At 46.2% G+C, this 26581-nt stretch overlaps 2 protein-coding genes across 2 annotated transcripts in view; one reads left to right on the top strand and one right to left on the bottom strand.

Annotated features, from left to right (window-relative positions):
- Window positions 1-444: 444 nt before the first annotated feature.
- LOC311244885 (ras-related protein Rab-8B-like) lies at window positions 445-3059 on the top strand (the record flags this gene model as incomplete). Its single annotated transcript, XM_084334572.1, has 8 exons — window positions 445-568; window positions 752-812; window positions 1026-1086; window positions 1188-1265; window positions 2236-2325; window positions 2434-2499; window positions 2607-2657; window positions 2862-3059. The coding sequence occupies 8 exons, from the start codon at window positions 445-447 to the stop codon at window positions 2952-2954; spliced, it is 624 nt and encodes a 207-aa protein (XP_084190698.1). The 3' UTR covers window positions 2955-3059.
- Window positions 3060-3086: 27 nt separating this feature from the next.
- Window positions 3087-26581, bottom strand: part of LOC311245351 (transient receptor potential cation channel subfamily M member 1-like) — a gene marked incomplete at both ends in the record, with an annotated part of 77959 nt that continues 54464 nt past the window's right edge. The window contains 10 exons of the mRNA XM_084335194.1: window positions 3087-3098; window positions 4693-5920; window positions 6317-6449; window positions 6894-7093; window positions 7212-7356; window positions 8070-8090; window positions 10443-10635; window positions 10751-11002; window positions 11469-11597; window positions 13065-13202. Of these exons, the coding sequence (XP_084191320.1) occupies window positions 3087-3098; window positions 4693-5920; window positions 6317-6449; window positions 6894-7093; window positions 7212-7356; window positions 8070-8090; window positions 10443-10635; window positions 10751-11002; window positions 11469-11597; window positions 13065-13202 (2451 nt within the window). The remainder of the gene's footprint in view (window positions 3099-4692; window positions 5921-6316; window positions 6450-6893; window positions 7094-7211; window positions 7357-8069; window positions 8091-10442; window positions 10636-10750; window positions 11003-11468; window positions 11598-13064; window positions 13203-26581) is intronic.

The following is a 26581-nucleotide window of genomic DNA, read 5'->3' as shown; positions in this document are numbered from 1 at the left end:
TTAATTTAGGATCCGTTTGGATTAATATAGCCTATTCCGACGTTCCTGTGTGTTGGATATTTCCTTTTGGGTTTAGCAAATAGAGCAAGGCTATTTTCGAGGAAAACTGGCAACACAATGACCAAAATAATAGGATATTATGTGCAATTTAAGCGCTTTAGAATTTCGAAACAATAAATGCTTTCAAATTCGGCACACCCAAAATTGAGCCCAAAAATACAGCTTTAAAGACTGTATTGAGAACCAGGCCCGGGCCTAGATTATTTAGAACTCATGGACAGGTGTCTGTCTCTGCAAACTACATATAGACCATTATGCAAAGTGGATCCTGACGTCAACCATCCTGCACCCGGCCGCTCGTCCTGCTGAAGACAGCTGGTCAGGAGATCCACACAGAGGAGGGGGATTCCAGTTCATTACGCGGTTAGCTATTAATGTATTTGAATGGCGAAAACGTACGATTATCTGTTCAAACTGTTGCTCATCGGAGACAGCGGAGTCGGCAAGACATGCCTACTGTTCAGATTCAGCGAGGACGCGTTCAATAGCACCTTCATATCAACAATAGGTGAGTGAGGTCCACAAAACCGTGTGTGGCAATTCCATTGATGTGTTAAAATGCCCTGTATAACTGTAAAGGTCCGTCGTGAACGCTTTATTACATGTAAATATATCAATTCTGTGGGTCAATACGCTTTAGGTCATGTCTGATTGAGAATGTATTTATGAGCAGCGTCTTCTGTTGCACTAGGCATCGACTTCAAAATCAGGACAATAGAGCTGAATGGAAAGAGGGTCAAACTTCAAATCTGGTAAGTGTATGGTGGCTTTTATATATATATATATATATATATATATATATATATATATATATATATATATATATATATATATATATATATATAGGTATATTTATCTGACACAGACTTAGGTCAGGACTATGAGTTCCCCAAGACCGAGATGTAGGAACTACAGGCTAACAGTCAACAGGCTACAGGCTAACACTGTCAATTTGATGTTCCCAGGGACACAGCGGGACAGGAGAGGTTCCGAACCATTACAACGGCATACTACAGAGGAGCCATGGTGAGACACATTCCTCTGGTCTCCCCAGTAGACCTGCTGCTATAGCTATAATTGTCTTCTCTCCTGACATTGATCCTTTCATCTTTCCTCCAATCTCTCAGGGTATTCTTTTGGTTTATGACATGTGCAACGAGAAGTCTTTTGAGAACATAAAAAACTGGATCAGAAACATTGAAGAGGTGAGCTTTGAGCTTAAAATGTTAAACTTAACCATTGGTATTTGGCTAAATCTGGTGGCGGTTGGCATATCAAATCAATTAAACCGTTTTACACTATTGGAATTTGTATTTGCAAAAATGTCTGTCTTATCCAAATATTTTTAAAATAATTTTATTTTTTATTTTTAGTGTTCCTTTGTTAATCCCCTTGAGGAAATAGGTGGGGGAGGGGGGGTACATGCAGGGGGGGAAATAAAAATAGTAATAGAAATAATAATAATAATAATAATAATAATAATAATAATAATAATAATAATAATAGAATAGAACATAATAATGATAATAATAATAATAGAACGTCAATCCACTGTAGACAATGTATGTTCTATCGATAATAGTATGCATGGTATATAGTAGTAGGCACAAGCAAGTTGATCTACTAAGCTTTTATTAATAACCATTGTATGTCCTTTTGCAATTGCTTTTAGTCTGCTGTTTCCTGTTTTTATCTTATTTTCATTTTATTTTATCGTGCTGATTACTTGTTTTTATCTTTGTGCTATTCTATCTCTTTAGTTGTATACCTGACATCACTTTAAATCAGGGAAACCTCAGTTATCCCTTGAGTTTAAATAAAGGTTGAATGAATGTTGCAGTGGAGGAATTCTTCCCAGAAAGAAACTCTTACTGTGGTGCTAAACCGGAGAAAAAAAAACACATACCTCCAAAGATGTACGCTAGCATAAGAACAAGGACAGCACCTCAGTTTCACCAATTTATTTTGGCCATCAAACAAAACATGCTAACGTTTGGGCATAGTCAGCCTTCATCAGAGCAACTGATTTGCTGACTTTTCCTCAAAGTTGGTGAGTGCTACCATACACTTTTGGATGTTGTTTTTGACATCACTATCGACACTACTCCTCTGATATACAGTATGTTGTATTATAGTTCTTGTCTGCATTACGATGCCTCTTTCTATGTTCCTCAGCACGCTTCCTCTGATGTTGAGAAGATGATCATAGGCAACAAATGTGACATGACTGACAGGAGGCAGGTGTCTCGAGACAGGGGTGAAAAGGTGAGTGTGCCCGCTCCTCACTAACCAGCATCCAGCTCAAACGTGTTGAAATCCTTGTGATTTGTTTGACTATGCAGTGAAGATACTGAATGTCTTTATTCCCCTCAGTTGGCCATTGAATACAGAGTTAAGTTCTTGGAAACCAGTGCAAAGTCCGGTTACAATGTAGAAGAGGTAATTTTGAAAGTCATTTGTTTGTAACCATAATAATAATTAACCGTGTGCTGTCATTGAAAACTCATTGGTAACACTCAAGTGTTTTTCTGTTTCTTATACTCTAGGCTTTTTATACCATTGGCAGAGACATAATGCATAACCTAAGTACAAAAACAGTAAGTGCAGTTGACGGACAGCATTATATTTAAAAAATAAAACTACACTTTGTATATTATGTTTAGATAAGATAAGATATTCCTTTATTGACACCCGAATCTCCCCAAGGGGATCAATAAAGGCACATCTTATCTTATCTTGTGTTTATTTACCATTTACTAAACTTATCTCTCTTCCCCTCTACTTCGCCTTTACTCTGCCAGACTGACTGCAACCCACTGGGAGTTGGCGGACCTGTCAAAATCACAGGGAAAAAGACAAAGAGAATTAAACTCTTCAAGTGCTCACTACTCTAGGCTGCTCTATGAGAGTTCCCAAGTCCAGAGCCGCTAGAGTTTGCTGTGGATGCTTCCTGTTTCCCAGGCGTCTTTGTGGTGGCACTGGCAGCATGGCTCGGATCCAGCCGGCGTGTCTTTGCCAGCTGAAGCTCACAGGTTCCACTGACGGAGGCGATCCCACCATGTTGTGCAGAGCGTTGGAGGAACGAGGCAGAACGTCGCCGCTCGCTCTAGAGACGTTGTGCTGTGATAGTGAATTACAAGCTTGTTTTAAAGCCAGAGGAGGCCTCTGTGATCGTTCTGTTGACACGGATAGTCCCTGTTAGTGTTGGCAGAGTGATCTGACTGAGATCTCCCAGCCACTGTACATAGTCGTCTTGCAAATGTAAAACAAGGAAAACACTGAGGTTCATTCACACGCTAGTCTTTGTCACATATGCTGTCGGGACCGTGCAGCAGTGGAAAAAAGTGTACGCCAGTTTAGGTTTATGTGTCTTGATTTGGTCTCTCCAGTTGAACTGGCTGCATGTCTGTGTGTAATTGTTGTTATGTGTAGCCTATCATGTAGGAGACAGTATTTGAGAGAAGAAGAAAATAGAAGTGTGTGTGAAGGAATTGTTTGGTTTCAGAAAAGCTGAACCAAGGTGGATATTCTGCAATTTTGGAACTATATAATGTTTCTCTCATTTCAATCAAACTACAATCATTAGCATAGCAACAAGAGAGGCTAACAGTGATGCTTATAACTGTTCCAAGGATGGTGTTCTTGATTAAAAAAAATCGCCATATATATATATACATACTCTAGGTCCAAAATAGTCTAACCTTTCCTTTAAGACGTTTCCGTATTTAATTGTCAGTATTTGCCTCAGCATAGACTGTATAGTGCCATTAGTTGTGTGTGTGCTTCATTTTGAGAATTGGATATGCTTTCATGCTATTTAAAAGCAGTATATCACTCGCACTGAGAATTAAATGTTCACTATTTACATACATGTTTGCACAATGAATGGTTTTATTGCAGTATATCACTCGCACTGAGAATTAAATGTTCACTATTTACATACATGTTTGCACAATGAATGGTTATATATAATAACTTATTTTCACTGCACAATGTATGAATCCAACGTTTCCCCTTTTAATGTTACATCTCCAACATGAAAACAAGGACTTGCCATAAGATGTTTATTGAACTGACAGAGAATGTGAATGGTTACCTTTGTATGTTACACCATTGTTATAAGCAGTAAAAACAAAACAACCACAAATCTTCCAAACTGAATGTTGTGTGACTATTTATTTAATATACTGTTTTACCTTGACCATGGTTGACGATGTTCATGGAAAGTTTTGTGAGTTATTTTATTAATTTATTTTCTTTGGGGGGGCTCATTCTTTTTGTCACATTGTCAAAATAGTTTCACAAACTGAGTTAGAAGTCTGTCTCAGATGGCAATGTCCTCTCTATTTCATCCTTCTCTGCTTCATTGGCACCCTCTGCTTCTTTCCTCTCTTCTGGTTCTATTTTCTCCATCTCCTTGTCATCCTCTCTCTCCGCATCACTCCCCTCTGGCCCTTCGTTCTTCTCTCTTCCCCCTTTCACCGATCTCCTTTCTCTGCTTCCTGCTTCCCCTGCATCTCTCTCCCTCGCATCTCCTTCTCTCTCCCCTGTGTCTCCTCTCTCCTCCGGTCCTGTCGTCGTCGTCTTCTCCTCATCTTCGGGGTTGACGGCCGACGGCCCGCAAGCTCCGACAATGTCTCTCTCGCTGCTGGCGGCTTTGGGCCCCACGGCCGCCGCACTCAGGCTCTTTGCTTTCCTCTCGCCACCGTCCCAGCTCTGTGACCTGTGAGGTGGAAAGAACTGTCCGTTGAGTAGATGATCTTTACCGTCCTCTGGCTCCCTCTCCACGTGTGTCTCTGTTAAGTCTCCTTCGGGTCTCGTGGCTGGAGGAGTCGCCTCGGAGTCTAAAGGAATCGCTTCAGTCTGAAGGCCCTGCTGTCCTTTAGACTCCGCCGGGACGGTCAGGACGCCGAGCTGCTGGGCCAGAGTTCTTACCACAGACACTTTTGGCATGTGACCAAAGAGGCTGGGGTGGACCTTATATTCCAAATAGTCTGGCCACTGTTTGGGTGTCTTGGCTACCTGCTCGATCAGAGATCTGTACTCTATAGCTACTAGCGCTTCATCACCAGCGTCGTCTGGACTGAAGATGATGCTGCTCATAGCCCTCTTCTTTGTGGTAGGAGAGGTGCCTTGGCTTATAATAGGGTATCTCAAAGACTTAGTTCTCTTTGGAGATGAAGAGCTCACTGGCACTTGTTTGGTCCACTCTGGTGGTTGGGTTGTTTTCTCTGGGAGAAGGACCGTATTTTCTAGTGCCATATCCTCTGGGTCAGGGGGGGTGATAACAATGGTGCTCATAGACCTCTTCTTCTTCATGGGAAAGATGTTTGGGACTTCATGCCTCAAGGATCTAGTCCTTTTCGGAGAGGCCGGCCGTAGTTTGTCCCCCTCCGTCTGTGGCATCAGTGGATCTCTACTGTCTCGTATTGTGTCACACGGCGATATCAGGATGTCCACACAGGAGCTGGGGCGTGGTCTCTCGGCGTTGCCGACGCCCAGGGTATGGCCGTACTCCTTGCTTCGCCGTCTCTCCTCGGCCGGCTTAGCCACCTCGTCTGCCTCCTTTTGCTTGGCGGCCATGTCCTCCATGTCCATGTGGAAGCGGTACAGGCTGTACCCGTCGCCGCTGGACATGCTGCCGCGGCGGAGCAGGGAGGAGTCGCAGATGGAGGAGGAGCCGGAGTACGTACGCGTCAGTTCAGAGCGGTCCACCCCGGCCAGCTTCTCCAGGGCGACCGCCATGCGTCCGTGGATCTCCTCCAGCTGAGCCAGGCGCAGGTCCATGGTCTGCAGGGAAGCCTTCATGGTGTTCTCCCTCTCGTTCACCTCCTCCAGGCGTATCGACATGTTCTCGACTCTGCACAAAAAAAGACATGTTTGCCAGATCATGCATCATACATGTTTGCCAGAGTAAATATGAAATGCGATGCGAGATCCCAGCGAGCATTGGGCAGACCCGAGTCCTGGCCAACTGACATTGCATTAAGACTTTCAACCCAAATGTAAATTCTGACATAGGAAGACCGCTCTTTGCCTGAAACTTCAAAGATGCTGTTGGGAGTGTGTTTACCGATCTCCTTTTTGAAGCAGTTGTCTGCATTTGAAGCCCTCACCTCTTTAAAGCGTTTACATATTGAAACAAGCTATTTTGTCCCCATTGTTCGGATGCTCCCTGGCCCAACTGACAGAAGACGGCTAATGGACTAATAGATTAAAAATCTTTGGTTGGACGCAGAGGTGGAGGGAGCCTCACCTCTCTGAGGTCACCTTGATGCGCTCATTACTGGAGGACTGCAGCTCATCCTCCTTCTCCCGGAAATATTCCTCCACACACTGTTCCTCAAACTCATAGAGATTCTTCAGTTCTTCTGGGTTCAGCCTGAGCTCTGTCGGGGGTGAAAGAAAATCACATTAGAGCAGTGTTTCTTAACCTTCTGTAGTGTGGTAGTGAAAGGGTTAACCATCTGTAGTGTGGTAGTGAAAGGGTTAACCATCTGTAGTGTGGTAGTGAAAGGGTTAACCGTCTGTATTGTGGTAGTGAAAGGGTTAACCGTCTGTAGTGTGGTAGTGAAAGGGTTAAACAATATAGTTTGGGACTAAATATACCCATTTAGGGTCCCCTGCTAAATAGTGGAATACCACCACAAAAGACTGCTATTTATGCACATAATCTCACACATATCCCAAAACTGTAAAACATTTAGCATACATTAATTGATTTGACAGTTAACAAGTTTGAATATGTCATGATCATCAGTGAAGCTGTACAATTGTGCACAATGTCTTAATTTTTATTGAATTGTATGACAGCAAAAAAGAAGAAGACTAACTGAGGCCTCTGTCCCTCTCGTCGTCCCCCTCCTGTCTCTTGACGCAGCGGCGGAACAGCCTGTTGAAGAGGATGTAGAGGTGGCTGAAGATGATGAGCGGCGGCGGCAGGATGGGACGGTCATGGAAGATCATGATCAGCTGGTACCTCTGGAACTTCCACACCTGGTTGGAGATGGACTTCACTTCTAAAAAGGTGTTGCTGTGTGGGGGAAGAGAAAACAAGCCGTCAACGGGGCGGAAAGCGGGAAACGGTGGACGGCCAGGACGGCGTCTATAGAAAGAGTCAAGCGACAAGACGTCTGGATCTGTGGACTTACTTGAAGACGGCGATGAGCAGGTTGACCAGGAGGATGTTGGCCACAAGTAGATAACAGGCCATGAGGGCGGGCGTGAGCCAGGCACCCGGGATGCACGGAGGCAGCTTCTTCCCGTCTTCATCATACAGGTTGTCCCCGCAAGGAGCTGTGCGGGAGGGGGGGGTGCAATAGCTGAAGTGAATTATGTTCTTCCTTTATTAGCCCCTTACGTGACTGCGATGTGCAAGCCAGGGACTTTAGTGACCGCAGTCACTCTCAGCTATGCCGCGACCAGGCTAAAAAAAAGTACCAAGCGCTGAATTCTGAGCTGGGGGTGGGTCAAAAATATATCAGATATGAATTTCAAAGATACCCAGTGTACAATATGGGTTTAACACAGCTTTACAGTGGGGTCTGGAAGCTCGGAGTTGCTAATAAACAGTTTAAAACATTGTTACAAAACGAGTGGTACTCACAGAGTGAACGTTGGCAAGATGGCGTCTTCTTCTTCTGCCGCTATTTGGCTGCCTGGTGCGCATGCGCTGTGGCACCAACGGCGGAAATGGACGTTCGTCTGTAAGTACCACTCGTTTTGTAACAATGTTTTAAACTGTTTAGTAGCAACTCCGAGCTTCCAGACCCCACTGTAATGCTGTGTTAAACCCATATTGTATGCTGGGTATTTTTGAAATCCATATCTGATATATTTTTGACCCACCCCCAGCTCAGAATTCAGCGCTTGGTACTTTTTTTTAGCCTGGTCGCGGCATAGCTGAGAGTGACTGCGGTCACTAAAGCCCCTGGCTTGCACATCGCAGTCACGTAAGGGGCTATTCCTTTATATGAGTTAACGTCTCACTCTATTTGGAGAGTACTCACGGTTGATCTCCATTGCGTAGACTTCAAGAAGTTCCAGAAGAGTGTAACGGTAAGGAAACAGGGAAAGTGTTAAAAACCGATGCACGTGGGCCTTTTGTTATCATACTTCGGTCAAGGTCAAGATGGTGTGCATTTGAAATAGGATGACTTAGACATCTGATTATAAAGATTTGAGAGTGACTTCATTGTTTGCGAAGAAAAACAAGAATTTCCAACACCAGCCCCATTTTCACGTGGGTTGTAAAACTGTTAATACTATTAATATTAATATTAATTCTTTTGTGTTTTAGGTTTTCTATCATTTTGAAGCTGTACCACATAGTGTACCATTTGATGAGGAGAAATGTAATTGCAATGTCTGGTTCAACCTTGGTGTAAATAGGCCGTTTAATATGGTACTATCTTGCCTTGACAAAAGAAACACAGTTCATGTGAATGAATCTAGAGGGCAGATGGTCATTGTTGAGGATAAGAGACAAGGATCCCTATTCTGCTGCTCTTCAATGGATCTTTTCATCCATGTACTTGAAGCAAGCGCTTGTTGCAAATGAGCCAGCAGAGGGAGCTAAAGTCTTGGTAAATTATAGTATAATAGGGAGGTGTAGTCTGACGTCACTGGTTGTTCCACCCGTATAGGGATTTATCATTGGGAAAATGGATTATCGGCTATTGTAACAATTCTGCCGCATGAACATTGGCAAGCTTTCCATTTTTGCACAAAATGAGTTCCCTTCTACCACTTCTTCTAACATTCTTCTAACATTATTGTTTAAGCATTTTTGGTTGAAATAAAGGTAGTTATAAGGTTTTTAATTTGTCGTAAAAAAAAGAACTACATTTACCAGTAGGCAGCCTGTTGTTAAGTAGGCAGCTGTCGCCTACCTCACTTCACGGCAAGCTGATACATAGCTAGCTAGCTAACGTTAACATTACCCCGCTAAACGTACTAGACGTTAGCATTATGTCTACTGTCGTGAACCATTTTAAATCGGGGCATGTAGAGGAGTTTCGGGAACGAGTCAAATGTGCAGGTCCTCTTCTCACACCTGTGGGGCAAGCACTGCACGCGCATCATGCCGGCTAGCAAGCTAGCTAGCTACACGTCACGTACTTCATCATCATCATTCTTCATCAACGTTACAAGCTCAAAAACCTTATAACTACTACTACTGTCGTGTCCATAAGTTCCCTGGCAGAATACTTTGTTTGTGAGGACAAAAGTATACAAAGAGGAGAGAACCATTTTAAATCGGGGCATGTTGGAGTAGTTTCGGGAATGCCGGCTAGCAAGCTAGCTAGCTACTAACGTCATGTAAAAAACAATAACGTTATAAACTATACACAATATGTACAACGAAACAATGATTTACATTAGTATTTACAGTGATTTAATATGCAGCGAAATAACATTATATGATTTAAATTATAAATACAAATATGGTAACGTGGTTGTGGCTTTTACAAATAGTGGTTAGCTTTAGAGATAAATGGTTATGATAACCGGAGCACTAGTGTTGAGTGAAACAGATACTAGCCACAGATTCAGGGTCAGTTATTTCTCCATTGTACGAATTCTTAAGCTTATGGAATGTAAGGGAAATCTGATCCTATAGGTCTGTGACTACAGGCAGGAGGATACGCTGTGGTGACGTCAGTCAGCAGCGCCAAATAGCAGTGTAGTTTCCCAGCGAACGAAAACATAAACGTTGTTATTTTGCTACCTTTACGATTAATTGCTAATATTTTCATGTTGAGCTATAGATTGTGGATAAATACGCACAGAAAGGTACACCATGCCAACGTTAATGCTTTATTTATCTAAAACGAGCCGATTTAGAAATGGTCAATGGGGAAATACATTAAGTGGAACAGAGGGTGGAACAGGAAAAAACAAAAATGACGTAACCACTACACCTCCCTATAGAACATAAAGTCTATCCAGAGTTGTTTTTCCTAGACAGAATGTGTTTAGGGGATTAAAGGAGAATGCAACCCATTTTTAGGAATTGACTATTACCATGCCCCCGGGGACAGGTTAAGTCAATATTTGTGAACATACAGCTAGAAATCAGAGAGAACTGTGGATTTTAATTCTGGGGATCCTCCCTAGAGACTGGGGAAAGGACTTTGCAGGATAGGATTTAAATTCTGGTTCAGACCCATTCATCAATACTTACAAGTTACAATACATCCAGGTGAAAGGGGATACGACAAATGTGTTGGTTCTTCCTCTGATTTCTAGCTTTGAGGAGGGAGTGGTGCGTGTTCTGAATATTGACTGAACTGTCTTTGGGAACAGGAATACTGATGGGTGGCAAACCCCTTCAACACAGGACTGATCATCTGCCCGGAATCAGGAAACAAGAATCTTACTATGAACTCTAGTCTTACGGTCTATCGAGTCCGCAAAAACCTCCCCATAGATCATCCAGTATGGCATGTAGAAGATGTTCCTGGCCAGCCGCCAGGTGGGCTCCTCGTCAGGGTGCAGGATGGCCTGCCGGGCCACCCCGAAGCTCATGAGGACCACCAGCATGATCACCACGAAGTACATCATGTCCACCATCTGGAAAAAGGACATATTGGATGCTCAGACCAGTGGTAGGATGAGGATCAGTGTCATTATGTATTTGTCATAATTTATTTGTCTCATAGTGGAGAAATTAGTGGAGTTAATTTACCATCTTCCCAATCATCATAACATAAGGTCCCAGGTATTTGTTGACGCCAAAGATGTCCAGCACGCGGATGTACCAGAAGATGATGTCTACACAATAGATGACTCTGCCGTAGCCCATGTAAGGCTCATGCTGCAGGCGTAGCATGAGGCCCAGGAGGAAGGTGGCGATGGCCGCGAGGTCTGTGATGTTCCAGTATTCCTCCAGCCATACGTTGATCTTCTGTTTCAGCTTCCCTGGCTCTGACATCAGAATCTGGAGAGCAGGGCAAACAAGCCATGCTGAGAGAATTCTCCATTGATTTATTATATTTTATATAGTATATTGTGTGTATCATAATATGGTGATATTATGATGACTACCAAAAACCTTGTCCCCATTAGCTATGTTCAGCCTGGCCGGGGGCGAGCCACGATAACGACAGTCTTCAGTCAGTGTTAACTCTTTCAGTTGTATGATATGACTATGTTCAGCCTGGCCGGGGGCGAGCCACGATAACGACAGTCTTCAGTCAGTGTTAACTCTTTCAGTTGTATGATATGACTATGATCAGCCTGGCCGGGGGCGAGCCACGATAACGACAGTCTTCAGTCAGTGTTAACTCTTTCAGATGTATCATCTTATGTGTCAAATTAGGATTTTGAGAACTTGAATGTTGTAATGATGATGTCACATACACCTGAAAGGGTTAAATGATTGTACACATAATTTTGACCATTACCTGCCTAACTTTCTCAGAGCCTAGTGTGAGGATGTAGGAGATGACAATCCACTCCTGCAGAGATGGCAATCGCTCCATCTTCACCAGGATGATGTAGTTGTATAACATCAGATAGCCCAGGTAGGAGATCTAGCAGAAGACAGAACACCCATACAGTCACCCTATAGACCACCGCAACACTTCCGGGATTCTGAAATCGGAGAGGAGATCGCGGGGGGGGAGGAGGGGGCAAATGAATGAATGTGGATGAGAGCCTTGACATTAAGTGATTGCAGATACGGCTGTGGGGGTGCTAGAGACATGATCGAATAGACTTGTATGCGCCTGAATCTCCTGAACACGGCGCGAGACATTCCTAATCGATCAGAACTAAATTGGCAGCGAAAAAGACCGGTTTTAAGCATCGATTCCCCATGCACATGCGCAGATTGGCCACGGAGTGTGACGCAACGCACATCCACCCTGGAATGTTCCATTAGAGGGGGTGTTGTGTTGTGAGAATGATAAGATAGAATTAAATATACAGTAAAAGGAATACAGTACAAATATACAGAAGTCTACAGTAAGTGTAATATTGCACAGTGTTGTGCATTTATAATCAGTAGCTTAGGCTACATAGTAGGCTAATTACAGCCTATTCTAGTCTAGCAGGTGCTGGTATAGACTAATGTTGATTTTCAGTCATCTATGACATTTTTTGCCTAGATATACCGTATATCTAGGCAAAAAATTTCATATATGTCATATATGTCATATATTATACGTCTATACCAGCACCTGCTAGACTAGAATAGGCTGTCATTAGCCTACTATGTAGCCTAAGCTACTGATTATAAATGCACAACACTGTGCAATATTACACTTACTGTAGACTTCTGTATATTTGTACTGTATTCCTTTTACTGTATATTTAATTCTATCTTATCATTCTCACAACACAACACCCCCTCTAATGGAACATTCCAGGGTGGATGTGCGTTGCGTCACACTCCGTGGCCAATCTGCGCATGTGCATGGGGAATCGATGCTTAAAAACGGTCTTTTTCGCTGCCAATTTAGTTCTGATCGATTAGGAATGTCTCGCGCCGTGTTCAGGAGATTCAGGCGCATACAAGTCTATTCGATCATGTCTCTAGCACCCCCACAGCCGTATCATGCAATCACTTAATGTCAAGGCTCTCATCCACATTCATTCATTTGCCCCCCCCGCAATCTCCTCCCCGATTTCAATGTAACGCGGATGTGTAGTGGTCTATTCAAAATCCACTCCATTATTAACTAAACAAAATGAGTCATGGTACTTAATGGTGCTATAAATAACATTCAGCCACTAGATATCGCACTAGAGCACCCGCATGTCATTAATCTAATCAGGGGCATTCCATGTGGGGGAATGGGAAGTAGGGATCATGGGATACATGCATGTAAACAACAAGATACATTTTGGACCCGCAAAATGGGGGGGGCAATACTTTTATTCCGCACCTTTCTAAAAGCTCTGTGGATGTATTGTAAAAAAAATAATAATAAAAAAAGATTACTCTACATAACAATGTTATCTATAGCACCTTCAAGTCAGATGTGCAGATAACTTACAGTGTTGAACCAGAACTTGGTGAAAGGCGCATCGTAAAACTCATAGAACCTCTTGCCGATGGGGACCTTGTGGACTTTGATGGTGCCCTCTTCCTCGTCCCCGTCCCCCTTCCGAGAAGTTGCATCATTATTGGGATCCTACAATTAATACAACACCAGATACAACGTTAGATACAGAAAATTGGCTTCCTATACAGAAACAGACCCAGCTTTCAGTTGTCGAAGCAGTTTTCTTTATCAGTCTTGGACTATGGTGATGTAATTTATCAGCATGCTGCGGCCTCAACTCTTAAATCTTTGGACTCTGTCTGTCACTCTGCCCTTAGATTCATCAGAGGCACAACAGACACTGGTATTTGTAAATTTTTAAGACCTTTATGGGTAAGCTACCTACTTATAATAGATCATTATTGTAATGGAATTTTAGAACCTATAGAACGCGTTCTAGTGACTGGCTGGTCCTTAACTCATTGAGCGCCAAAAACGTAATATCTAGTTTTTAGATCCTTTGATCTTTTTCTTTGATCCCCGTTCTAAACACTCAGCCGGAGCTCCCTGGCACATCTGCCCATAGATATATATAGAACACTAGATAGCTTACCCGCGCTGCCGGCCAATGGAGAGCGACGTCACTGAACCGCCGCCATCTTGCCCAGGTCAGCCCTGAGTGAGAGTGAGTGAGCTGCACAGACAAAAATACTCATAACTCGCTGAAATATTGACGGATTTACAAACGGTTTGGTTTATTACAAGCATTATTAACGTGGCTATGATTCAAGCGGTTTGTAAAAAAAACATCTTTAAAATCTTTTTTTTTTATAAGTATGCAGTATCATAACTACATCTTTGATGTTTATAGCAAACCAACCCGTTTGTAAATCCGTCAATATTTCAGCGAGTTATGAGTATTTTTGTCTGTGCAACTCACTCACTCTCACTCAAGGCTGACCTGGGCAAGATGGCGGCGGTTCAGTGACGCTGGTGACTCCGCCTTAAGCTATCTAGTGTTCTATATATATCTATGCATCTGCCTACATTGGAATTGCAATGACGATCGAATCTCGCCTGGTGGCAGTATCACCTACCTTATGAACATGCATGGGCCAGCTTAGTGCCAGCCCCACAGCCCCAAACAACTAGGGACTCGTTGCGAGCAGCAGTGAGCAGGACACGTTCGACAATCGCGATCGCCTAGAACGAACTATTGGATATTATGTAAAAGACTAAACGGATTATATGGATGATGATTATGGACGATAAGGTGCATTTCCACCAGACTATGGACTATGTTGGACTCAGCACTACTGGTAAAACGTAAAAAAAAAACTATAATCAAACCGACCGATGAGGAAACTCTAAAACAAAGGTAACGGCTATTTTACGTGTACTTTACCGAAACTCCATCATAAAACATGAATTTGTATGATCGTGTAACGGGGAAGCCCGTGAGTCTATCCACAGTCACAGAAACAGGGGTGTTGACAAGTGACTGTGGCATTACGGGCTGGTAAGTTAAACTCACTTCCTCATAACAGGGTTAACAGACGCATAGGTACGGTACATAGCAGTGAATTCACTTCTTAGTGCAGCGGCCTGTGTCGTCGCTCGCGGCGCGGGAGCTCCCCTGTTCGACTCCCCCTCGGGACATTAACATTTAACAACAACACAACGCAGACCAATATGATCCGTCACAGTGGTGCCGTGACCCGGATGTCCTGAGGGGCGTGAGTTTAGGGAGGTGAGTGTAACAGGGAAGCCTGTGAGTCTATCCACAGTCACAGAAACAGGGGTGTTGACAAGTGACTGTGGCATTACGGGCTGGTAAGTTAAACTCACTTCCTCATAACAGGGTTAACAGACGCATAGGTACGGTACATAGCAGTGAATTCACTTCTTAGTGCAGCGGCCTGTGTCGTCGCCCGCGGCGCGGGAGCTCCCCTGTTCGACTCCCCCTCGGGACATTAACATTTAACAACAACACAACGCAGACCAATATGATCCGTCACAGTGGTGCCGTGACCCGGATGTCCTGAGGGGCGTGAGTTTAGGGAGGTGAGTGTAACGGGGAAGCCCGTGAGTCTATCCACAGTCACAGAAACAGGGGTGTTGACAAGTGACTGTGGCATTACGGGCTGGTAAGTTAAACTCACTTCCTCATAACAGGGTTAACAGACGCATAGGTACGGTACATAGCAGTGAATTCACTTCTTAGTGCAGCGGCCTGTGTCGTCGCCCGCGGCGCGGGAGCTCCCCTGTTCGACTCCCCCTCGGGACATTAACATTTAACAACAACACAACGCAGACCAATATGATCCGTCACAGTCGCAGCGTCGGATAAATGACCCCCCCCGGCTTTGTGAAAAAACAAGGTCATATGTTTACTGTTACAAAGGGTCAGATTAAACCGAATATATATATTTATTACTTGAGATATATTGTATAGTATTTGTATATCGTCTGATATCCCTTGTATATTCTTTGTACATATACACGGAATATCCCTTTACCTAGTACAGGCCAGACCATAATATTCGTTCTCCTATTGGACAGCGATCCCCTAGGCGCCACGGCCATACCCCCAATGTCTAGTTCAAAGTCACCGCTAAGACATGCCTGAACATGCCCGGTTCTGCGCAGTAATATGAGACAGAAATAAGGCTGGTACTAGATTGTTCACCTTACGTATAAATACGTCGCAGGTGGATACAGCAGTATGTTACCGTAACAAGTTGAAGCCTCACACCACGATACAACGTGCTGTGAAGTGGGCCCGTTTTGCCCCGAAATAGAGCCTTGAGACCGCGTGCGAATTGATAGCTGAAGTGTCAGAGTTTAACGCTGTATCGTCGAGTTCGACCTATTCTATTATTAAGTAATAGTCTATTATGTATAGTGTATCGTGCGGCTACCGTTCTACAGTGACCAGCATTACCAACGTTTCATCGTACCGAGCTAGCGTGCTTATTCAGGCTGGGCGGCCTAACCTTGTGCCGTCATCCGAGGAGCCCTAGACGAGAACCGTGTGGATATGTACACTGGATAACCTACACCGACGACTACAGAGCCCTTTTCGGCTGGATTATAATGCTTTGGTCCTGTGGCTGTTGGAGCAGAGAATCGTCTACACCCACTACCGTGTGGGATTTACCCTGTGAGGAGCACCGTCGAGCCCGCCTCTAGGACTCTGAGGCTGGCTAGCTTTCCTCCATGCGGCACTGCACACCGGAGAATAGCTGTTGCTTTGTCTACGGATCAAGGGATTATTGCACTGTCTCCTGTACCTGGAGTCTCCTTATTCCTCGTTGATCCAGACTTTTGCTACCGACAAATCCTCTCCCCTGCTGGCTTACAACCGGAGGGAACCCCCTTAGTATCTCCAGCTGACCTACTAGTGTACCATATATAATTCTTATGCTACAGGTGGTATTAATTATCCCCTTCGTAATATGCTCATGGACTTACGATCGTGACCTATTCATGCACATTCTTCGCCTTACAAGCGCAACTCTCAATCTTAATAAATGTAAGATAATCTTGGTGCTCTTCTAATAAATATTATTATAAACAGTACTTTCTTGTTAAGCCGTGTTATTGTGTGAGTGTTCATCTCATATACATGTGTACTGTATGGCCAGTAGTAATGTACATAACTCAGTAGTGGTTTAATGATACCATACTTATTCAATACAGTCAGGGAATTGTACCCCTCAGTTACAATTGGTCCTTCGAGCCGGATGGTAATTAGCGTAATATTAATATAATATTAATATTGACATGGCCAGCGATGAACACTCCACAAACGGTTCTCCTAAGCTAGATCGCCCGCAGCGCAGACGGCAGCCACCTCCTTACCTAGAGGACTACGCTGCCAGTCTACTACCTAGCTTTATACAGACGTTAAACGCGGAAAAAGCGGATAGTAAAAGTATGTCAAACCCTACCGACCAGGCGACCCTGCCAGTAGAGACCCTAGTGGGTTCTAACGTAACTGACCAAGCTCACGGGGGGGACCAGGAGGGACATGACATGACTTTACCCCCCGCCAACGTCAACGGGATAGTCCCCGGAGAGCTCCAGGATAAAGAAAGCCCTCCAGGGACGGAACCCGACCCACCACCAGAAGAGACGGGCACCCAGGAGATAGACCTCCTCGGAGCGCGACAGGAGAACGGATCTCCAACGAGCACTGCCAGAAGCCGATCACCTCCATCAGTGTCTTCCCCCAGCGAGGCGGACAAGATGCTGGCGCAGGCATTTATCGCCACCCTGGCAGCCTCCACTGAACGCGATCGACTCCAAGCACAGACGCTTAGCGAGCGCGAACATTCTTCCATGGAACAAGAGCGCCTCCGCGCGCAACACCAAAGTGAGCGCGAACACTCTACCATGGAAAGAGACCGCCTGCAGGCTCAACAACTAAGTGAGCGCGAACAATCTGCAGACCAAAGAGAACGCTTCCACGCGCAACTCCAAGCGCAAGCCCTTAGTGAACGCGAACACTCTGCGACCCAGCGAGAGCGCTTCCAGGCGCAGCAAAGGAGTGAAGACGACCGCATACGCCTGGAGACCAGACGCCTCCAGACGGAAGAGAATATGGAAAGAGACCGCGCCGAAACCCAGCGCGCCGCCGCCGATGCACAGCGCGAAGCCGCCAATGCACAGCGCGACGCAGCCCAAGCCCAGCGCGAAGCAGAGCGCGACCTCGCTCACATCAAGCGCGAAGCCGAGCGCGACCGATTACAAGCGCAGATAATGGAGCAACTGATAGCCAGGGCAACCCCCCCTCCCTAGAGCTGGTCACTCTACTTCTACTGCCTTGATACAGATGACTGATGACTGGCTTAAAGCTATAGATAACTCTATGTTGGTGGGAGCTGTGCTGTTAGATTTTAGTGCTGCATTTGATGTGCTGGACCATTCTCTACTGGTTGATAAACTTAAATGTTATGGTTTTAACTCTTCTGCTTTAAAGTGGATACTAAGTTATTTGTCCTCTAGATCACAGAAGGTGTATCTAAATGGCAGCCTGTCCAGTAGCAGAGGTCTAGAGTGTGGCGTGCCGCAAGGAAGTTGCCTAGGACCTTTGCTCTTCTCTGTATTTACGAATGACCTATCTTGGGCTACCAAATGTGCTACAACAGTTCTTTATGCAGATGATTCAACATTGTATTACGCGGCACCATCATGCAATGTACTTAATGAAGTTTTGAGTAGAGAACTTAAAGTTGTGCATGACTGGGTAGTATGTAATAGACTTGTCCTTAATATCTCCAAGACTAAATGTATTGTGCTGGGAACAAGGCACAGGTTATCTACAAATCCAAAGCTTCATTTAAACTTGTGTAATTCAGCAGTTCAACAAGTTGAAAGTACTAAACTCCTTGGAGTGATGCTGGATTGCACTCTGTCTTGGTCTCAGCATATTAATTATATTGTTTTAAAAATGGGAAGAGCAATTGGTATTTCCAGGAAATGTGCTTCTTTTGTTGCCCGTCCCCTTTTATGTCAGATAGTGCAAAGTTTAGTTTTATGTCATCTTGACTATTGCTCTGCGATGTGGTCATCTGCTGCCAGTGGTGACCTCAGGAAGCTCCAGGTGGTCCAGAACAGGGCAGCACGGTTGGTACTGGGCTGCTCACTAAGGTCTAATGTGAGCCGTATGCATGCCCGCCTCTCTTGGCTTAACGTTGAAAATAGATTGTCTTTTAATATACTTGTGCTGTTCAAGTTGGTCATGAGCAGTAAGACTCCTGTTTTTATACATAATCAGATTGTTTTTAGTAATACTGTGCACGAGCATTACACTAGAGGTTCCAGTAGTGGGCAGCTTGAATTGCCAGGTCCTAGAACCAGCGCTCTGGGGAGATCTTTTATTTTTAGAGCATTAACTCTGTGGAATGGCCTGCCTCGGAACCTCTGCTGCATTTACAGTAGATTCACTTTTAAAAAGAATCTTAAATTGTTTTTAAATTGTTTTTAACACTGTAAAGTGGTTTTTTGTTTTTGTTTTACACTAATGTAATTTTAGCTATATTAATTGTTACAGTAGGTTCATTATGCATTGTGTGTACTGACTTTTAATAATTTTGTTTTTTTGCAATGGTGATTGTTTTTGTGTTTTTTTGTGTGTGGACCCCAGGAAGACTAGCTGGTTGCTATCGCACCAGCTAATGGGGATCCCTAATAAAATCAAATCAAATCAAATCAAATCAAATCCGCACGGAGCTCCAGGGCCTCGTCAAGACCCTCACCTACCCGATCAAGCGACCCGGAGCCCGGCCAACAGAAAGAGCCTATACACGTCTCCGAACCCCCTCCCCGACCGGTCCATGCGAGACCCAGCAACAGGGAAGAACCGGCCTACGCCGCTGAGAGACTAAATAGACGATTACAGGATCTAGAAGACCTGGCAGAGGAAGAAGAAGAGGAAGAGGAGGAAAGTCAAGCCCAACAGCAGCATCGTACTCCACAGGACCAGGAGGTCCAGTACAGCCCAGACTGTACCCCCGAGGCCCTGCGTTACAGACCCCCAACTCAATTCACGGGTGAGCTTGACGCACGACCAGCCCCGAGGAACAGCACCTGGGTACCCACCACGACACGTAAGAGGAGACTCGCCTAGGAGGCCTCTCCCCCAACGCTCACCGATGTGCCAGCCATCCATGGCATCGTACCTTGGCACACCGACGTTCCCGGACTTCACACACGAGAACAGAGCACAGTACACAGAGCTACGAATGTGCTTAGAGACAATGATGTCCGAAGTCCCCGATGAGACGTACAAGTATGCTATCCTACTCAAGCACCTGAAGGTGCCCAGAGCGCATAATATAGCGCTGGCATATTCCAACTCAAGTACCCCATACACCGCAGCTCTAGTAGCCCTCGACCAACGTTATGGACGCATATGGGACTACGTAATACAAGAGATAAGGAATATTGACCGTCTACCCCCAGCCACAGACAATCGCTCATTAGATGACCTCTCTATCAAGGTACAATCCCTGGTAGGGATGCTGGGGGCACAAAAGGAAAAGGGTAGGCACAAACTGTACGCGAACTCTAATGTTGAAAGAATATTAGAGAAGCTTCCGCCCGCCCGACAAGAGCGCTTCAGGCGGCAAAAGGACCACCGTGATCCCAACGGCCCCAAGCCATCCCTCCTAGACCTGGCCGACTTCCTGGCGAGAGAAGTCAGCAGCCTACGACTGTATACGTTCGTGCGGAGCGTACCAAGCTCCAGAGAGGGACCTAGGAGATCAAACGATAACCGCAGGCTGGTGACCGTCATGCACCAAGCCGAATCAGTACCGCGTAACAAGAACCACAGCACCCCCTCGACGAAAGAGAAGTGGAAGATTGTATGCCAGTACTGCGAAAAGGAACACTGGCTGTCACACTGTGACACGTTCAAGAAGATGACCGCCGACGAGGTGAGTCAATGGATAAAGTCCAACCGCCGCTGTTACCGCTGTGCGCGCAGTCACATGGCAGCCGAGTGCCGCTTAAAGAAGAGGTGTAGTCGGTGTGACGGAGCCCACTTGGACGTTTTACATGACAGTAACAGAAGAAAGCCCGCACCCTCAAGCAGCACAAAGGCAAGTGTTATGTACATTGACCCCGCCAGCAGCAGGGGCGCCCGGGTGCTCTTGAAGGTGGTCCGCGTAACATTGAGTTACGAGGACAAGGTCATGGACACCTACGCCGTCCTTGACGACGGGTCAGAAAAGACCCTTCTCCTCGCGTCCGCTGCGGCCCAGCTGGGGCTGCGGGGGAGTGAAGAAACGATGACGATTCGGACTATAAGAAGAGACCTGAAGACGATCAAGGGTGAGAACGTCTCCTTCACTATTGCAGCAAGCGGGCAGCCAGAGAGACGGTATAGGATCACTAACGCTTTCACCAGCCAAGACATAGGCCTGTCGCAGTACACCTACCCCATCGCCAAGCTGATGGACAAATACGTGCACCTGCGTCAACTACCTATACCGCTCATAGACGGCGCCACCCCGACCCTGCTGATAGGATCCGACCACGCACACCTCATCGTCCCGATGGACCGGGTCCACACTGGGCCCAGAGGCTGTCCAGCAGCAGTCGAGACCCGCCTAGGATGGACACTACAAGGCCCCCTCTCCAGGTCTCCCAACCGAACAGCAGCCACTCGCTGCCTCCACTCCAGAGTGACAGAAGAAGACACCGCCCTCTTACAGCACGTCGAGAGGCTATGGACACTAGAGACAATGCCCTTTAAGAACGAAAAGAAACACATTCGTTCCAAGAAAGACATTTATGCCATAGCCCTCCTCGAGCAGGGGACAAAGAGAGTCAAAGTCAACGGAGTGATGAGATACGCAACTCCACTCCTGAGGCGAGAGGGTATGCCTACCTTCCACGCCCCAAAAGAAGCGACGGAGCGGTATCTATCGAACACAGAGCGGCGCCTAGCCAGAGACCCCGCTCAAGCTACTGTGTACCGCGCTGAGATTGACAAGCTAATCACAGCGGGACACATAAAGAGAATTGACATTAAAGAGGCCGATCAGACGACCGAATCATGGTACGTGCTGCACCACAAAGTCCACCACAACGGCAAGGATCGTATTGTGTTTAACTGCAGCTACCAGATCGGATCACAAAATCTGAATGAAGAGCTCTTGCCCGGCCCAACACTCGGCCCCTCTCTACTAGGCGTGTTGCTACGTTTCCGCCAGAACAAGGTGGCCATCAGCGGCGACATCAAAGGGATGTTCCTGCAGGTGCGACTAGTGGAAGAGGACAAGCCCCTGCTGCGGTTCTTATGGAGAGAGAGGATCGGGGATGAGCAACCATCCATCTATCAATGGGAAGTCCTCCCTTTCGGAACCACATGCAGCCCATGCTGTGCTACGTTCGCACTGCAAAAACACGTCGCAGAGGACCCAGCAGCTGATGAAGAGGTCCGACAAAGTGTAGGAAATAGTTTCTACGTGGACAACTGTCTGCAAAGCGTCTCGACGCCAGAAGAAGCCGAGGCCCTCCTACTCAAGCTCCGCGCCTCTCTGATCAAAGGCGGCTTTGATCTCCGGCAGTGGGCCAGCAGCGACCCTCAAGTATTGCGCAGCCTCTCCCCAGAGGACAAGGCAGCAAGCAGCGAGACCTGGATGGCGACCATCCCAGGAGAAGCCCAAGAAATGACATTAGGACTAGTCTGGCGCTTCAAAACAGACTCGATCCATTATAGACACACACCCCTGACCAAGGAGCAGGGAAGGTCGATTTCACTACCGACCACAAGACGGAGTGTATACAGAACACTCGCCAGACAATATGACCCGTTGGGATGTATTCTACCTTACACCACCAGGGCAAAGATGATTGTACGAGCGCTATGGGACAAGGACCAGGGCTGGGACGACCCCATACCCGACCACCTTGCTTCCACATGGAGAGAGTGGGAGACAGAACTCAGCTCGCTCCCAGGTGTCAACATACGCCGCAGCTACTTCCCACCCACAGTGAGGCCGGAGACGTGCCAGATGGACCTGCACGTCTTCAGCGACGCCTCCGAAGTAGCCTACGGTTCGGTGGCCTACTTGCGGGCCCGAGAGGAGGGAGGAGAAATACATACTGCCTTCATCCTGGCTCGCTCAAGAATAGCCCCCCGCAAGCAACAATCTATCCCGCGTCTAGAGCTCTGCGCAGCCCTAGTAGGAGCGCAACTCGCCACGTTAATCCAACGTGAACTCACCATCCTGGTGCAAAGAACAATCCTGTGGTCAGACTCCATGACCGTACTCACATGGATCCAGTCCGATTCGTGTAGATACAAGGTCTTCGTGGGAGTCAGAATCACAGAGATCCAAGATTTAACAGAAGCAGCATGCTGGAGGTATGTGGACACAAAGCAGAACCCAGCCGACGTCATCACACGGGGAATGTCCCTGGATGACCTCACACGTCACAATCTCTATAGTGACGGTCTCGAGTTCCTCAAGCTCCCGGAAGAAGAGTGGCCTACACCCACACCCAAGAAATCTATGTTCTGTGGGTTGACACACACACTAGTCCCCACAGATCCCAACATAGACGACTGCCCCACCCTTGAGAGTGCGCAGTTAAAGACATTCCTGTGGCACCACCCTGAGGTTCCGTCCACTACTGACATTAATGCAGCTAACTACGAAGAAGCAGAACTCCTTCTGCTACAGCAAGCCCAAAGAGACTCGTTCCCCGACGAGCTAGACTGTCTGCAGGGATCAAAGCCAGTCCCGTCAGACAGCAGACTGCTCCACTTGGCCCCTGAGAGCGACGCCCATAATCTCATCAGAGTGGGTGGTCGTCTGAGGAGGGCCCCAGACGTAACGGATGACGTCAAGTTCCCGATAGTCTTAAACAGCCGACACAAGGTCACAGAGCTCATCATAAAGAAATACGACGAGGACGTGCACCACGCCGGGGCAGAGAGAGTCTTCGCGGAGATCAGACGTCGCTATTGGATACTGCAAGGAAGAGAAGCAGTACGACGCTTCCAGCGGACCTGTCTAGACTGTCGCAAGTGGCGAGCACAGCCCAGTATACCCCGGATGGCTGACCTACCCCCCTGTCGCCTCCGACTCGGCGACAAGCCCTTTCACTCCACCGGTATGGACTGTTTCGGCCCGCTGTATGTGAAGAAAGGAAGAGGGACGGAGAAGCGGTGGGGTATTGTATTCAAATGCATGACCACCCGAGCGATACACATAGAACTCCTTCCAACCATGAGTACGGACTCATTCCTTATGGCCTTCCGGAGATTCACATCGCGGAAAGGAAAACCGTCTATATTATTGTCTGATCACGGGACAAACTTCAAAGGCGGAGAAAGAGAGCTGAGAGAGAGCTTCCAAGCTATGGGCCCAGAACTTAAGACCCACCTCGCTCCCTCTCAGATTGATTTCCAGTTTAACCCCCCGAATGCACCTCACTTCGGTGGAACTTGGGAACGAGAAGTACGTTCAATAAAGACAGCCCTGTACGCCGTGCTTGGGGCCCAGACCGTGGCGGAAGAAGTCCTCACGACAGTCCTCACGGAGATCGAGGGAGTATTGAACTCAAAGCCCCTCGGTTACGTCTCAAGTGATGTAGCAGATGTCGACCCAGTCACCCCCAACACTCTCTTGATTGGGCGGCTGGACCCCGCGCTCCCACAGACAGTGTACAGACCTGAAGAAGCGAACGGCCGAAGAATGTGGAGGTACAGTCAAGTATTGGCTGACAAGTTTTGGAACAGTTTCCTCCTCCACTATCTACCGTCTCTACAGACCCGCCAGAAATGGGTAAAAGAAAGAGACAATTTGACGGAAGGCACAGTCGTCATGATTATCGACCAGTCACTACCCCGAGCTATGTGGCCGGCCGGCCGCGTAAGCAAAGTGATCACTGGTGCCGACGGAATGGTCAGAGCGGCAGAAGTGCTCATCCAGGGGCGGACATACACCCGACCCGTGGCGAGGCTGATAGAGTTGCCAAGGCTCCCCGACTCTCTTGATGACGACCATGACCCCCTGACTTTGTGAATTGCCCTACTCCTCACAACGGACATTGAGTAGTGGACAGTGCGGTTAATCTGTCTATGCTTATCTAATTAGGTGCGGACTAATTAGGAGGCGGCTGTTACAAAGGGTCAGATTAAACCGAATATATATATTTATTACTTGAGATATATTGTATAGTATTTGTATATCGTCTGATATCCCTTGTATATTCTTTGTACATATACACGGAATATCCCTTTACCTAGTACAGGCCAGACCATAATATTCGTTCTCCTATTGGACAGCGATCCCCTAGGCGCCACGGCCATACCCCCAATGTCTAGTTCAAAGTCACCGCTAAGACATGCCTGAACATGCCCGGTTCTGCGCAGTAATATGAGACAGAAATAAGGCTGGTACTAGATTGTTCACCTTACGTATAAATACGTCGCAGGTGGATACAGCAGTATGTTACCGTAACAAGTTGAAGCCTCACACCACGATACAACGTGCTGTGAAGTGGGCCCGTTTTGCCCCGAAATAGAGCCTTGAGACCGCGTGCGAATTGATAGCTGAAGTGTCAGAGTTTAACGCTGTATCGTCGAGTTCGACCTATTCTATTATTAAGTAATAGTCTATTATGTATAGTGTATCGTGCGGCTACCGTTCTACAGTGACCAGCATTACCAACGTTTCATCGTACCGAGCTAGCGTGCTTATCCAGGCTGGGCGGCCTAACCTTGTGCCGTCATCCGAGGAGCCCTAGACGAGAACCGTGTGGATATGTACACTGGATAACCTACACCGACGACTACAGAGCCCTTTTCGGCTGGATTATAATGCTTTGGTCCTGTGGCTGTTGGAGCAGAGAATCGTCTACACCCACTACCGTGTGGGATTTACCCTGTGAGGAGCACCGTCGAGCCCGCCTCTAGGACTCTGAGGCTGGCTAGCTTTCCTCCATGTGGCACTGCACACCGGAGAATAGCTGTTGCTTTGTCTACGGATCAAGGGATTATTGCACTGTCTCCTGTACCTGGAGTCTCCTTATTCCTCGTTGATCCAGACTTTTGCTACCAACAAATCCTCTCCCCTGCTGGCTTACAACCGGAGGGAACCCCCTTAGTATCTTCAGCTGACCTACTAGTGTACCATATATAATTCTTATGCTACAGGTGGTATTAATTATCCCCTTCGTAATATGCTCATGGACTTACGCTCGTGACCTATTCATGCACATTCTTCGCCTTACAAGCGCAACTCTCAATCTTAATAAATGTAAGATAATCTTGGTGCTCTTCTAATAAATATTATTATAAACAGTACTTTCTTGTTAAGCCGTGTTATTGTGTGGGTGTTCATCTCATATACATGTGTACTGTATGGCCAGTAGTAATGTACATAACTCAGTAGTGGTTTAATGATACCATACTTATTCAATACAGTCAGGGAATTGTACCCCTCAGTTACATTTACCTTTGACCTGGCAATAATATAGGTTTCAAGCAAGCAGCCGCGAGATTTGCGCATACGCTGCACAAAACACACTTTATCTCACAATCTAGAAAACCAGTCTGGATTATTTTGAAACGGGCAATGTTTATCTTGGGATTGTGAACGAACGAGGGTATATAGAAACTAACTCTTTCTTACATGTTGGACTATAAATAGTGTCTGTCAAATGAGCCATACTATTGTCTCCATAGCTATAATAGAGAATATACAATAGCTCCGCAAAGATTGTGAAATATCGTGAAAATGGTAAAAAAAGAAAAAGCTGGTGCCAGGCAGTACATATGGGGAAAGAGTATGGCGCTCAATGAGTTAAGATCCTCCAAGTTCGCTCGGAACAGGCTATATCTGCATTTTGCTATGATGCCCATAGCTCATGGAATGAACTACAACAGTCCTCAAAGCTCGAGATTCTCCCCTCTATTGCAGAGTTTAAAACCTTGATCTCCAACTTTTGTCAATCAAGTTGTACATGTTCTAATTAATTTGTTATCCTTGCTTTTTGATTCA

The sequence above is a fragment of the Notolepis coatsorum genome, assembly GCF_963971535.1.
Source record: "Notolepis coatsorum genome assembly, chromosome: 18".
Taxonomy (NCBI): Eukaryota; Metazoa; Chordata; class Actinopteri; order Aulopiformes; family Paralepididae; genus Notolepis; species Notolepis coatsorum.
The sequence above is the reverse complement of the archived record's forward strand: the minus strand, read 5'-3'. Positions and strand labels throughout refer to the sequence as shown.